The following is a 15,149-nucleotide window of genomic DNA, read 5'->3' as shown; positions in this document are numbered from 1 at the left end:
GTGTGTCTGTGTGTTGTGTTGAGGAGCAGGTGTCAGAAAAACTGCATGTCACTGCTGTCCGTTTGTTAAGGGAGTGAGTATCAGTCTCGCTTGTGTGTGTGTGCACCAGAAGGCAGACAGCACTGGGTAGCAAGTGCAGGCTCCAAGGCAGAGAGCTTACATTCAGATCCTGGCTCCATCTCTAAAGGGCCCTTGATCTTGAGGAAGTTGCTTAACCCCTTTGAGCTTCAAATTCCTCATCAAAAAATGTGAATATCCATAATGGTAGCTCATAGGATAATTGTGACATTCGAGTATGAAGTACTTGTATGGTCTCTAGTACATATAAGTGAGCGCTCAGTAAATGCTTGCTGCCATTTTCCATCACCTCCTGGGTCTGTGAGGGTCTGGGCACATGAGGGGGCTTTGCTGCTCGGAGGCTGTGGGGAAAACAGGGCTGGAGGCAGGCTCTGTGACTAGAGCTGTGTGGGAGCAACAGCCCAGATGGGCTGGGCTCAAGCGTGGACCTGCTAAGTCCCAGCTTCTCCTTCTCCAGAGCACCACTCCTGCTCTCCACTGGCCAGCCCCATGTCCCCACATTCCCAGTCATCCAACCCATCATCCAGGGACTCTTCTCCAAGCAGGGACTTCCTGCCAGCCCTCAGCAGCTCACGGCCCCCCATCATCATCCACCGAGCCGGCAAGAAGTATGGCTTCACGCTACGAGCCATCCGTGTCTACATGGGTGACTCGGATGTCTACACCGTGCACCACATGGTGTGGGTATGTCGGGCCATCCAGACCTGTTGTCCCCCAACTTCATCACTCCTCTTCCTTCCTCTTACTAGGGCCTGTCTGTCCCTGCCCACACCACCCTCCAGGGTCAAAGGGTGGGGCGGAGAGGGGTCACAGCTTGATGAGCAGCAGTAGGCCCACCCTTCATGCCCAGGCTCCAGACTGAGGACTGTTCTCTCCCCGGCACAGCACGTGGAGGACGGAGGTCCAGCCAGTGAGGCAGGGCTGCGTCAGGGGGACCTCATCACGCACGTCAACGGGGAGCCTGTGCATGGGCTGGTGCACACGGAGGTGGTGGAGCTGATCCTGAAGGTCAGTGCTGGGAGTGCCGCCTGCAACCCCTGCGTGACCCCAGCCTTGAGTCTGTGACTGGCCGTAGGGGAGTGGGGCACACGCACAGCTGGCACTTAAGATAGGTGCCCATACACATGGGTGTGGCTGGAGCAGAGGGTTTTCCCTGGAAGGCGACACCCTCCTTGACCAAGGCAGGGATCCTGCCGACCTGTGGAATGGAAGACAGGCCTGTGAGCCTCTTCTCTCTCTTCCCAACCCTGAGCCACTCGGGCTCCAGTGGAGCTGTTTTTTGCTCTGTGAAGAGGGGAGGCGGTCCCTGTTTCAGACCTGGTGCTGCAGAGGCAGAAGCTCATGCTGTGGACAGCCATGCCAGGAGCCAGGGACTGGGGCAGGAACACGGCCGTGGCCTTAGCCTGGGTGCATGCTCTGTTCCCCAGAGTGGAAACAAGGTGTCTATTTCAACAACTCCCCTGGAGAACACGTCCATTAAGGTGGGGCCTGCTCGGAAGGGCAGCTACAAGGCCAAGATGGCCCGAAGGAGCAAGCGGAGCCGGGCCAAGGATGGACAAGAAAGGTGAGCCAGACTCAGCCACAGGGGTCCGCTCTGAGCCATGCCAGGGCTGGTGTGTGCCAGGGACCCCAGCCCCGGGCCCAGTGTGTGCTGTGCCCCGGTCAGAGCTCAGACCACCTCTGACCTCATCTCTGCAGCAGAAAAAGGAGCTCCCTGTTCCGGAAGATCACCAAGCAGGCATCCCTGCTCCACACCAGCCGCAGCCTTTCTTCCCTTAACCGCTCCCTGTCGTCCGGTGAGAGTGGGCCAGGCTCGCCCACACACAGCCACAGCCTTTCTCCCCGCTCTCCCACGCAGGGCTACCGGGTGACCCCTGAAGCCGTGCACTCAGGTATGGAGGGTTCCCCCCAAGTCGCAGAGCAGCCCCTTGGAGGTGGCAGAGTCCTGGGCCCTCTGTGCATCTCACCCGTCCCTCTCCAAGGCTCTTGCTCAGCCCACCCCCAGCAGATCCAGCAGTCCTGGGGAGGAGGTGACAGGCGAGGGATGACCTCATGTCTGTAGCCTGAGCTCTGGTTCCCTGGTGGGGTCACCTTGATGATCTGGGACATTCCAGGGCTAAGCCCTGTTTTTCCCCTCAGTCACTTCTACGAGCTAACTCCTCTACCTCTGTGTGTGTGTCTGTCTGTGCAAAGTTGGGGGGAATTCATCACAGAGCAGCTCTCCCAGCTCCAGCGTGCCCAGTTCTCCCGCCGGCTCTGGGCACACACGGCCGAGCTCCCTCCACGGTCTGGCGCCCAAGCTCCAACGCCAGTACCGCTCTCCACGGCGCAAGTCGGCGGGCAGCATCCCACTGTCACCACTGGCCCACACCCCTTCACCACCGCCAGCAGCTTCACCTCAGCGTTCCCCATCACCTCTGTCTGGCCATGGGGCCCAGGCCTTCCCCACCAAGCTCCACTTGTCGCCTCCCCTAGGCCGGCAACTCTCACGGCCCAAGAGCGCAGAGCCACCCCGCTCACCACTGCTTAAGAGGGTGCAGTCGGCTGAAAAACTGGCAGCTGCACTGGCTGCTTCTGAGAAGAAGCTCGCCACTTCTCGAAAACAGAGCCTTGACCTGCCCCACCCCGAGCTAAAGAAGGAATTACCGCCCAGGGAAGTCAGCCCTCTGGAGGTAGTTGGGACCAGGAGTGTGCTGTCTGGAAAGGGGGCGCTGCCAGGAAAAGGGGTATTGCAGGCTGCTCCCTCACGGGCCCTAGGGACCCTCCGCCAGGACCGGGCTGAAAGGCGAGAGTCGCTGCAGAAGCAGGAAGCCATCCGGGAGGTTGACTCTTCGGAAGATGACACTGATGAGGGGCCTGAGAACAGCCAAGGTGTTCAGGAGCCAAGCTTGGTACCCCACCGAGAAAGGGGCCAGGATCCACCCCTCAGAGGAGCAGGAGAGGGTGAGGAAGAGGATGCCTTCTTGCCCAGGGATCCCAGGGGCCAGGGCCCAGTGGTCCCAGGCCTACTGACAGGGGTCACACTGGGATCTCCCAGAATGGAAGGCCCTGGTATCTCCCAGAAGAAGCTTGGGATCCTACAGGCTTTTGAAGAGGGTTCCAGCTCCTCGTCCTCAGCCCCCAACCTGGGGAAGGCTGGCCCCACAGACCCCATCCCCGCTGAAGGCTGCTGGAAGGCCCAGCACCTCCACACCCAGGCACTGACAGCACTTTGTCCGAGCTCTTCAGGACTCATCCCTGCCAGTTGCTCCACTGCCTCCACCCCTGGAGAGCTGGGCCCATGGTCCTGGAAATTCCTCTTCAAGGGCCCTGACAGGGCATCCCCAGCCGGAAAGGCAGCAATGGAAGATAGGCCAGCCAACTCCCAAGATTTGGAAACTACAACTCCAGGCCACCCTACAAACCTGTCCCCCAGACAGGAGGGGAAGTCATGGCCACCCAGTGCCCCTGGGCTGGCCCATCCACCTTGTGAGGTTCCCAGCCGGAGCTGGCTATGGGAGTCTGAGTGTGCAGAGAGAGAGAAAGAGGAGCCAGCGCTGGTCATCACCAAAGTGCCTGATGCCTCAGGTGACAGGAGGCAGGACGTTCCATGCAAGAGCTGCCCCTTCACCCCGGAGCCTGGGCTCAGCCTGCTCCAAAAGGGCCAAGACCCAGGGGGCCCTCAGAAGCATCAGGACTTGGCATTGGCACCTGATGAGCTTTTAAAGCAAACATAGAACTTGTTTGCCATTTCTTGCACTCGGTCCTGTGTAATACACACTCTTGGAAACTATCTTTATGTCTTTTGCTTGCTTCTTTCCTTCAGTCGATACAAATGTAATATAAGGTCCTCTGGTGCTGAGAATATGATGGTGAGTGAGACAATTCCCACTGTCCTGGGAGCCTAAGCCGGCGAGGCTTCCCAGGCACTGTGGGGTCTGAGCTCAAACCTGAGGAATAGATGATAGGTAATAACTTGCTAGAAGAGTGAGAATTTAGTGTGAGAATGAATGTCCAGAGAAAGCACACATTATTGTCCATATATCTGGTACAATCAAAGAACTAAAAATAATTCAAACTGGCATTGAGTCTAGTGAGTTAGGCTAGGGCCATATCTGAGTCTTCTAGGAATCTAGACTTTCTCTAGGTGATGGGGAACCAGTAGCTGTAAATATTCCTGCTTTCTAGAGACGGGAACTCAGGTTTTTCAGACATTAACATGGGCAAGATCATACAGCTCAGGTAGAGCTAAGATTAGAATCTAGGTCCTCTTGACTCTAGAAGTCATATTTATCTCATTTGGAGTGCCTCTTAGCTAGTAAATGAAGAAAAAGAGGTAGAGGGAGGTGAAGAGTTGAACTTGGGCTATCTTTGAGGTACTGTGGGTCATCCAGAAGGTTGGGTGCATGTGTCTGGCGTTCAGTAGGGAAATGCAGACTGAAGATAGAAATCTGAGCACCACCAGTGTATCAGTGGTGGTGTACTAGCATTTAAGGCAAAGACAGACTTGGAGGAAGCAGCCAGAAGAGTCATAAAATCCAAAAGGGAGTTTTTAAATGGAAGGAGAAGTTATTTGGTAAAATGCTGACAGAGCACTGCCTTTGGATTAAGTCACAAACCCTTAATGTTTGTCGCCAGTGAGCCCTTGCTGGGCTATCATCAGGGAGGCCTCAGCACTGGAGATGGACACTGCTGATGTGGGCAGCCGCCATGGGTAGAATGCACTTGGTGAGTGGCTCATGTGGAAGGCAGGACGAGGATGGATTCGGGAGATGGCATCACAGGAGCAGGGCAGGGCCGTGGGGGAGTGCCTGCATAGTGACAGGACTTACCAGACTGCTGTCTTCCCCTAACTGTTCCACAGTCCAATACCTAGGTCAGGAGAGGCCTGGAAGCGGGAAAATGTACTGGCTGGGCTTGTCACCCGCTCTGCTGGTCTTTGTCTCCCAGCATGGGGAGGCTGTGGTCGCCAGAGGGCGCACTCTGCCTGTGGTGGCGGATACCTGGTCCCTTCCGGGCCCCTCACACTCCCTCCGTCCTTCAGTCATGCACTGATGGCCCATCCTTGGCCAGCCAGTCTAGGACACTGGGAACACAGGAGACGAGTTGCCTGTGGCAGCCCCTGTGTATGTCAGGATCTGGTTAGAAGCACCATACCAGGTGGAGGAGGGGCGGCACAGCTCACAGCTCATGGGAGAGAACTGCCCCCAAGCCAGGAGGCTGGGAATGGGGGGAGGAAGGGGTTTGGGAGGAGTGGGCACAGAGGTGCTAAGCATCCTGTGATGCTTAGGGCAGCTGGCCCAAGTACCAGTGGTGCTTCCCTTGAGAAACACTGCCAGATTAGCCTGACAGAAATGAGCTTCTGGAAGGTAATTGCAGGGAAGTGGTATAATCATATTTAGATTTTAGGAATCGCTGGATGCAGTGTAGAGAGGTTCAGGGCGGGGGTAAGCGGACCAGGGAGAAAATCATGTAGTAACCCCTGCCAGTGTTCTGGACCAGGATGCCAACAGTGAGGAAGGTCCCCAGAGGGAAGGGGCATGTAGGGAGCCAGGCGCATAGACCTGGCAGCCATCAGCCAGGAGATAATTAAATCCACAAGTGTAGAAGGGGACTGTACAGAAGACCTGTGCAGAAGGAAGAGGTCCAAGCCCTTGGGGTTAGCTGAGGAGGGAGCCAAATGAACAGAGACCCAGAACTTGGAAGAAGCCAGGCCATTTTAAGAATTTTGTGATTTAGAGCAATTGAAAGTTATTTAATGGTTTTACACAAGTTCAGATTCGGATATCTGGGGCATGGGAGTGGGGAGCAGGTTGTTTGGTTTTTTTAGTTCCCTGGCCAGAGATTGAATCTGGGCCCCAGCAGTGGAGGTCTACGTCTTAGTCCCTGGTCTGCCAGGGAACTCACTGGATTTGTATTTTGAAAAGATGAATCTGGTTGCTATGATGAGAATGAATTTGAGGAAGCAATAATGAAAGAAGGGAAGCCTTCCAGTATTAAGGCTAGAGATGGTGAAACAGTGAAGCTGGAGAGAAGTGATGCCTTTGATATTTGGAAAGTAACACTGATCCAGGTTGGTGGTGGGTTTTATGTAGATACAAAGCAAAGGTATCAAAGATGACTACATAACCAGATGAAATTATGTACTTCCATTCACTGAAATATGAAATAATGAAAAAGAACCAGGCCTCAGTGGTGACCCTGCATTCAGCATTCTGAGTATGAGGTACCTCGCAACATAGTCTAGGCAGGAAAAACAAAAACAGACATAATTGGCCAAGAGATAGTAGGTATGGATATGGATAAAACTGCCAAGAAAAAAGCATAAGTGAGAAGGTGGCCAGAGGAGTACAGTGAACTTCCTTGGTGGTCCAGTGATTCAGACTCCACGCTTCCAATGCAGGGGGCACAGGTTCAATCCCTGGTTGGGGAACTAAGATGTCATAAGCTGCATGGTGCAAAAAATTTATTTTAAAAAGGAGCAGTCAGATGCAGGAGGAAAACCAGAGAAATGATCATGGAGTCAGTGGCAGAGTTTTTCATGGAGAATGGTCGTCACAAATCCTGGTTACCAAAGACATCAAGGATAGCAGTTTCAGATAGCAGTGGGACCTGGACTGAAAAGCTTGAGGAGGTGAGGAAATAAAGACAAAAACTTCAATGTTTTTAAAAAGGTTTCCCCTGAAGAGATAAAAGATTGAGTAGTGAGTGAGAGATACCCAACCAGCTGAGAGGAAACAACAGATAAACTCATGGGAGAGTCCAGAGAAGATGAGAGAAAAAGAGGAGCCAAAATACAGCTGGAGAGACTGGCTTTCAGGAGGAGGAGGGCTAAACAGGTGAGAGGGAGAGGAGTGACGTGGCTGTAGACTGCTGACAGGTGTGGTGGTAGGAAGGGCAGGGCATTCATAGCCAAGCATGTTTCCTCTGAATAAACTCCTGTGGGACATCCAAGGGGCCGGTGGCACTATCCAGCCAGCAGGTGGAGTCCAGGAGAGAGGACTGGGCTGGAGATAGGAGTCTGAGTATCCCATGCTGAAAGTGGGAAGAACTCTTGGAATTAGGGGAAATTATCCATGGTTTCTAGCACTGGCCTTGAGCGTGCTCTGTAGCTAAGTATAGCTGGGAGGAAGAATATAGGCAAGGTCATTTAGAACAACAGATTAGCACCTATCAGTCTGATCTGCAGTTCAGTATGTGTGGGTGGGGCCTGAGTGACCAGGATAAGAACCGCAGTGCCTGTTGCCCAGGGTGGTGGTCATGTTTGCTGATTATGTTCCCAACACGTAGGGACCTCTACAAAGTGTTGTGGTAGGAGGGTGACAGGGCCTGGGGCACAAGAGGACACCCTGTAAGTCAGCCCACATCCTCTACCCCCACAACAGAATGTGCAAACACATTCTGGGCAAAGAGATATGATGAGAATCAACTCAGTGGGCTTTCTAATAGGAATGGGGTGGCGATGAAAGGGCTCCAATGTTAAACTTCCTCAGGGCTAGTTTCTGAGTCCCCCAGTGTTGGTGGAAGCATTTTTGTAGCCCCAGTTCTGCCCCAGGACCGATCTTCTGGTGCTCATGGGAGAGAAGGTTTGGCAGCTTCAGGACTTCTCAGTACCCCAGTCCTCTCCCTTTTGCCCCCACCCCAGCCCACCTCTCCATAGCATGAGAACAAAAGGTGCTTTATTGCAATGTCTTTATTGCATCACTGGAGCAAGTTGGCCAGACTGTCCCCTCTTGGGGAAGGTAAAAAACAAAAAGGCCAAAAAGTATCTGCCCTCGCCTTCCCCCCCACCCTCCCCCACAACTGCACAGCAATGTCTGAACACCCCTGGTGACAAGAACAATTTGCAAAAGTGGTCTAGGAACTACATTATGAACTGTCCCAACACAAGACATATAGTTGGCTTCCTTGTGAATCAGATATTTTTACGTAACTACATGAATTTTTTTGACTACATCAAAGACAACAGAAGAATAGGTTTTTCACAAGTAACAACAGGGCACCAAAGTCACATGCTGCAATTTGTAAGGAAACAAGGTTGTTTTTCGTCACAAGTGGCTGGAGCTAGAGCAAGGCTGAGCAGTTGACAGCAGAGGGCCCAGCTAGGCCCCCATCTGGACCCTCTGCTTTGAGGCCATTGAAGCCTCACAGAGAGCTAGCTAATAAGGAGTCTTAACTGGCAACAGAAAACACCTTGAAAAAACAGTAATTTGCCCAGATGCAGTTCTTGGCCCAAAAGGACCAATGAGGCTCGTTCCTTGCGGCAAGGAGACCCATGGAAGACACCACACTGGTTCTCAGAGCTTCTGCAAAGCCTGTGAGGGTCTCATCGAGGCTTGGAGACAGAGTAGGGGCGGTATCAGAAGTCCTCAATCTTGGCCAAATTAGGGGTAAGGACACTGCTAGTCTATACAGGCCTGAGCTATGGTCGAGGCTTAGTTAGCATCTGTGGCCAGATGGAGACAGAGCATTGTTCTGTGATGAAAGCTCCACCCGGAATAGATAGGCCTCTGACCAGTGTCCAGCCAGCCTCGAGCTGCTTCCATGCTGGTGGCCAGCTTCCCTAGCCAGGAAGACAAGGAGCCCCTCTGGTCTTGGACTGTTTCTTTACCCTCTGCCTCAATGAGACTGCACTGAAGATGCCAAGTGAGAATCCCAGGGCCCAGATCATGGGATAAGACACTAAGTTCTGATGAAGGAGGCCAGGACCATAGGATAAAGGAGCTGCATACTACCCCTCCCAGTGGTTAGTAGACTGGTCCCTCTGCTATCTCCACTGGTCAAGGTCAAGCAGATCATGTGGCAACTAGTCAGAAAAGAGACTTTCAAACTCTTCTCAAATGCTCCCTACGTCTTAGTTCCCACAAAGCGACAAATTCAAGAATGAAAAACAGGAAAGCAACAAACAGGTGAAGGAATGTAGGACTTAAAAATGAGTGGCCCTCCTCCACAAGCCAGCCCAAGTGTAGGCGACAGACCGCGCTTGCTTGCTCCCTATACGCCCTTAATGCTGCCTGACAAGCAACACAGCGTGGTTCAGCATTACAGCGTGTATCCTGGTTCTTGTTTTCATTTAAGAGATAACCAGAACACACTAAATTTTAATACCAGAAAGAAGGCATTCCTGGCACCCCATTGTGAGCATCTAACCGTTTAAGCCACAAAGCCATCAGGCATGCCTCACAGTAGTTGGTCTGGCCTTATTTCTCAGTAAAACTCTTAGCAAGATTTCAATCTGGCCATCTAGGGAAGGAATGTCCAGCTGGCTGATACCAGTTAAGGGCTCAGGTTAGAACAGCGCCACTGGAGGAGGTTTCATCTGTCTGCCTCATCCAGTCCTGAAACTGCAACGTAACCAAGGAAAAGCCAAAGATATGCCCCCTTGCCTTTCTGTCTTCACTGTTAGTAATGGGAGGTTCTCCCCCAGATTTTAATCTATTTCTATCTACGTTGTGGCACATTCTAGATCCTGTCACCAAGATAAGTGCTCAGAGAAAGCAAAATTTTTCTTTCATCCCCCAAACTAGAGCTCCCCTAGATGTAAACCTGATTCAATAAGACTCAGATATTGGCTTCCCTACTCAACCAGGAAGCCTGACTGCACAGCTTTGGGCTCAAACAGCTGACTCATTCAAGCCTATTACAGCTCTAGGATTGGCTCAGAGGCAGCTGGACTCTCTTGTTTGTCAAATGAGTGTTGACTGATGGGGGTGGAGCACGATGGAGGTAGGAGTAGATGCTGCCCCAACTCCATGTGCCCAGCTTCACTCAGCTGGACGGCTTAAACCACATGAAGCAGAAGGTTCCTGGCCTAAAGTCAGGGCCACTGGAGCATGAGGACAGTCTGTGTACATCATCTTAATGGCAGGATCACAAAAAAGGCAAAGAACAGCTTCCAGATGACTTCAGCTAACAGTCTGAATGCCAAGCCATCCTTTCCTCTCCTTGCAGAAGTTTCAGCAACCACTATCTGGAAGCACAAGGGTGGCGTAAGGCCCTTGCTCGGGACACCAGAGCCCCGGGCATGGGACCTACTAAAGTCACCGACTACAGCTGGCTCCCTTCCAGCCACAGCCCTAGCCACCTATGGCTCCCCTGGCCCTACCCAGAAAAGGACAGGAGATGACGGGAAATTAAACACGTTGACTGTTCCTGCAGGACCTTTCAACTTGTGGAAGCACACAGAAGAATGTTGCTCTAGATCATTATTTGGTATATCAAGCCATCTAAAAGCACTGGATTGCACCTTTTCTTTACTCATACACACAAGTTACAAAGGTTTCAAACAACAGGTCATTCTTTAGGCTAAGAAAACACCACCACACAAGCACCAACTTCATTTTATAATTCAAAGCTCACCAGCCCACAAAAAGAACACTATTCCTCATCTCTGAGAAACAAGGGCAGGGCAAAAGGGAATTACACTGACCAATTTTAGTGTCTGCTAAAACTAACAGTCTCTGGTTTTCCTTTTATTTTCAAGTTTTGGTTCAGAAGTGTGCGTTCAGACACTAGTGCCACCGTCTTCCACCACACCTTGGTCTGGCAGCAATCATTGCTTTGCTGGGACCAATATGGTTTCTAAACATAATGCTTCTTTAGAGAGAGGAGCTACTGAGATGCTGACACCTAAACTATACTCGTTAGGTACCTTCGGTTAAAAGTTTTTTTACCTACAGATTACAATTCTTTAAATGAAATCCCAAGCCTCCCCATTTTCCTTTGGTTGTCTTTTCCACCAAATGCCATTCTACTACTGAACCAAAACCACCTTCTTTTTGGGAGGAAGAGAGACCGCCAGACCAAAACAGACTCCCAACAGGGCCAAGGCCCACCACAGTCTTAAAAAGCACCTTGGCCTCTCAGAAGAGGACAGGGACTACTCAGAGGCTTCCCCACCACAACCCCCACCCCAATCAGGCCTAACATGTTCTGTTGAGGGTGCCTGGCTAAGTAAAACAAAAACCCCAATGAAAGACTTTCCCAAAAACCAGCATCTGCTCCCAGCTTCCTATGTCAGTGCAGTGGCACGGCTGAGTCCCCGAGAACCCCAGGCCCCGTACGTCCCCATCCTGGCCGGCTGCTGCTCGGCCTCTCCACTTCACATTCACAGAATCACTTCTTGTGCAAAACAAGCAGTCTACGTAGAAAGAATGCCCTCATAGTCTAATAAAAACTGTAGAAAAATGTTGCGAGAGAGCCTCTGCTCCCTCTTTATCTGCAGAGCGAGGGCATCTGTGCGTGGACAGGGTAGGCGAGCCTGACATTGAGAGAGTCGTTGTGCTGCACGAGGGACGTCTGCTGGTAGTGGAGCACCAGCTCCTTCAGGGAGCTGTACAGGTTGTAGGGCTCTGCGAAGCCGTAGCCCCGAGCAGTGCTGTAGATGACACAGTGCTTCACCTCGCCATCGGCGCTGCAACGACACAACACAGACACCACGGGGAATGAAGGCAGAGGGCAACATAAAGGGGCCCCAAAGACCAGAAGTCTGAGAGCAGTTGCTCTGCGGAGCAGCAGCAGCCTTCCGTCCATCGGAGCTGCACGATATCACACCCTTGTGTCTCCCCAGCCCCTTCCACACTGGTCATAGAGACGCCCTTCACTTCCCAAGACTTGGTGGGGCTAAAATGGCTGGCTGCATTCAGTCACTCAGCTCTGGACCTAAATTAGGTAAGAATGCACTGGAGGGGGCAAACCAAACCAAAAAAAAAAAAAATTAATGTACAAATCAGTTGTTTTTAAAATAGTCACAAGATTGTACAACAATCACTACTACTTCCAGAATATTTTCATCACCCTAAAAAGAAACCAGGTAGCCATCAGCATTCACTGTTTTCCTCCCTCCCCTTAGACCCTGGTGACCAGTCTACTTCCTGTCACTATGGCTTTGCCTATCCTGGACATTTTATATAAACAGAATCACACAGTATTACTCAATCTTTCGTCTGGCTACTTTCACTTGGCACACCATTTTCAAAGTTCTTTTATGTGGTATCATGTATTGAGACTTGATTTCTCCTCAGGGTTGAGTAATATTCTATTGTATAGATATGCTACAATTTGGTTATCCATTCATCAATTTATGGGTCACTTGGGTTGTTAACATTTTTGGCTGTAATGAATATTTATGTACAAGTTTTGTATGGACACATGTTTTCAGTCCTCTTAGATGTATACCTAAGAGGGGAACTGTTGAGCCATAAGTGAAGCAAACGTTTTGGGAAATCCCTGGCAGTCCAGTGGCAAGAACACTGCTTTCACGGCTATGGCCCCGGGTTCAATCCCTCATTGGGGAACTAAGATCCCACAAGCCACATGGGCATGTACCCCCACCCGGCCTGCCAAAGAAAGTTAAACCTTTTGAGGAACTGCCAAACTGTTTTCTGAAGTGTTGCACCACTTTAAATTCCTGCCAGCAGCTTTCTCCACATCCCTGTCAACACTTGTTATTGTCCATCTTTTTGATTACAGTTATCTTTGTGGTATCTCATTGTAGTTTTGATTTACAGCTCCCTAATGACTAATAATGGAGAAGGCAATGGCACCCCACTCCAGTATTCTTGCCTGGAAAATCCCATGGACGGTGGAGCCTGGTAGGCTGCAGTCCATGGGGTCGCTAAGAGTTGGACACGACTGAGCAACTTCCCTTTCACTTTTCACTTTCATGCATTGGAGAAGGAAATGGCAACCCATTCCTGTGTTCTAGCCTGGAGAATCCCAGGGACGGGGGAGCCTGGTGGGCTGCCATCTATGGGGTCGCACAGAGTCGGACACGACTGAAGCAACTTAACAGCTTAGCAGCAATGACTAATAATGTTGAGCATCTTTTCATATGTTTATTAACCATCTTTATATCTTCTTTAAAGAAATGTCTATTTGCCATTGCCCATTTTTAAATTGGGGCAGTTGTCTTTTTATTAAGAGTTCTTTACGTATAGATACTAGTTGATTAGATGTATGATTTGCAAATATTTTCTCCCATTCTGTGGGTTATCTTTCCACTTTCCCAACTGTGTCCTTTGATGCAGACAGTCTTTAATTGTGGGGAAGTCCAATTCATCTTTTTGTCACTCGTGCTTTTGATGTGTAAGAGACAACTGGCCATTCCAAAGTGACAAAGATTTCTGCCTACGTTCTCTAAGTGTTTTATCTTTTAGCCCTTACATTTAGTTATATGACACATTTTGAGTTAGATTATGTATGTGGCATGAACTGGAGGTCCAAATTCATTCTTTTGCATGTGGCTCACTAGCTGTCCCAGCACCATGTGTTGAAATGACTATTTTTTCTCCTTTGAATGGTCTTGAGAACCTTGTTGAAAACAAACTGACCATAACTGTAGGGGATTATCTCTTGGCTGTCATTTCTATTCATTGATTCACATGTTTAATCTTATGTTGTGCTGTGCTTACTTACTCAGTTGTCTGACTCTTTGCAACCCCATGGACTGCAGACCGCCAAGGCTCCCCTGTCCATGAAATTCTCCAGGCAAGAATACTGGAGTGGGTTGCCATTTTCTTCTCTAGGTAATCTTCCCTACTCAGGGATCGAACCCGGATCTCCTGCACTGCAGGATTCTTTACCAGCAGAGCTATCAGGGAAGCCCTCAGTTCAGTTCAGTTCAGTCGCTCAGTCATGTCCGACTCTTTGTAACCCCATGAACCGCAGCACGCCAGGCCTTCCTGTCCATCACCAACTCCCAGAGTCCACCTGAACCCATGTCCATTGAGTCGGTGATGTCATCCAACCATCTCATCCTCTGTCGTCCCCTTCTTCTCCTGCCCTCAATCTTTCCCAGCATCAAGGTCTTTTCAAATGAGTCAACTCTTCCCATCAGGTGGCCAAAGTATTGGAGTTTCAGCTTCAACATCAGTCTTTCCAATGAAAACCCAGGACTGACCTCCTTTAGGATGTACAGGTTGGATCTCCTTGCAGTCCAAGGGACTCTCAAGAGTCTTCTCCAACAACACAGTTCAAAAGCATCAGTTCTTCGGCGCTCAGCTTTCTTTATAGTCCAACTCTCACACCCATATGTGACCACTGGAAAAACCATAGCCTTGACTAGATGGACCTTTGTTGGCAAAGTAATGTCTCTGCTTTTTAATATGCTGTGTAGGTTGGTCATAACTTTCCTCCAAGGAGTAAGCGTCTTTTAATTTCATGGGTGCAGTCACCATCTGCAGTGATTTTGGAACCCAGAAAGATAAAGTCAGCCACTGTTTCCCCACCTATTTCCCATGAAGTGATGGGACTGGATGCTGCTCAGTCCTGTCCAATTCTTTATGACCCCATGGACTGCACCACGCCAGGCCTCCGTGTCCATCACCAACTCCTGGAGTTTGCGCAAACTCATTGAGTCAGTGATGCCATCCAACCATCTCATCCTCTGTCGTCCCCCTCTCCTGCCTTCAGTCTTTCCCAACATCAGGGTCTTTTCAAATGAGTCAGTTCTTTATGTCAGGGGGCCAAAGTATTGAGTTTCAGCTTCAACATCAGTCTTTCCAATGAATATTCAGGACTGATTTCCTTTAGGATGGACTGGTTGGATCTCCTTGCAGTCCAAGGGACTCTCAAGAGTTTTCTCCAACACCACAATTCAAAAGCATCAATTCTTCAGTGCTCAGTTTTCTTTATAGTCCAACTTGCACATCCATACATGACTACTGGAAAAATCATAGCCTTGACTAGACGGACCTTTGTTGGCAAAGTAATGTCTCTGCTTTTTAACATGCTGTCTAGGTTGGTCATAACTTTTATCTTATTTTAGTACTTCACAATTTTAATTACAACTTTGTAGTAAGTTTTCAAATTGGGAGATGTACTTCAACTCTTTCCTGTTCCTTCAGATTATTTTAGCTGCTCTGGATCCCTTGTCATCCCATATCAATTTTAAGATCAGCTTGTCATTCCTGTACAAAGCCAGCTGGTACTGTTTATGGGGATTATACCAAACACACAGATCAATGTGGAAAGTACTGCCATCTATGAACATGGGATGTTTTCCCACTTATTAAGAATTTTTTTAAAGTTGTTCCAATGATGTTTCATAGTTTTCACTGTACAGCTCTTACACTTTAAATCTAGGCATTTTA

At 50.0% G+C, this 15,149-nt stretch overlaps 2 protein-coding genes across 6 annotated transcripts in view; one reads left to right on the top strand and one right to left on the bottom strand.

Moving 5' to 3' along the window:
- The window catches only part of MAST2 (microtubule associated serine/threonine kinase 2), a 200,885-nt gene extending 197,035 nt beyond the window's left edge, over positions 1 to 3,850 (top strand). For all 5 annotated transcript variants that reach the window (XM_040231268.1, XM_040231267.1, XM_040231266.1 and 2 more), the window contains 5 exons: positions 536 to 762; positions 964 to 1,086; positions 1,506 to 1,642; positions 1,777 to 1,970; positions 2,272 to 3,850. In XM_040231268.1, the coding sequence (XP_040087202.1) occupies positions 536 to 762; positions 964 to 1,086; positions 1,506 to 1,642; positions 1,777 to 1,970; positions 2,272 to 3,794 (2,204 nt within the window). In that variant the 3' untranslated portion in view covers positions 3,795 to 3,850. The remainder of the gene's footprint in view (positions 1 to 535; positions 763 to 963; positions 1,087 to 1,505; positions 1,643 to 1,776; positions 1,971 to 2,271) is intronic.
- A 3,882-nt stretch (positions 3,851 to 7,732) lies between these two features.
- The window catches only part of LOC120856226 (phosphatidylinositol 3-kinase regulatory subunit gamma), a 103,276-nt gene continuing 95,859 nt past the window's right edge, over positions 7,733 to 15,149 (bottom strand). The window contains exon 10 of the mRNA XM_040231321.1: positions 7,733 to 11,470. Within this exon, the coding sequence (XP_040087255.1) occupies positions 11,272 to 11,470 (199 nt within the window). The 3' untranslated portion in view covers positions 7,733 to 11,271. The remainder of the gene's footprint in view (positions 11,471 to 15,149) is intronic.

Source organism: Oryx dammah, unplaced genomic scaffold, assembly GCF_014754425.2.
Source record: "Oryx dammah isolate SB20612 unplaced genomic scaffold, SCBI_Odam_1.1 HiC_scaffold_28, whole genome shotgun sequence".
In the NCBI taxonomy this organism is placed as follows: domain Eukaryota; kingdom Metazoa; phylum Chordata; class Mammalia; order Artiodactyla; family Bovidae; genus Oryx; species Oryx dammah.
The sequence above is the reverse complement of the archived record's forward strand: the minus strand, read 5'-3'. Positions and strand labels throughout refer to the sequence as shown.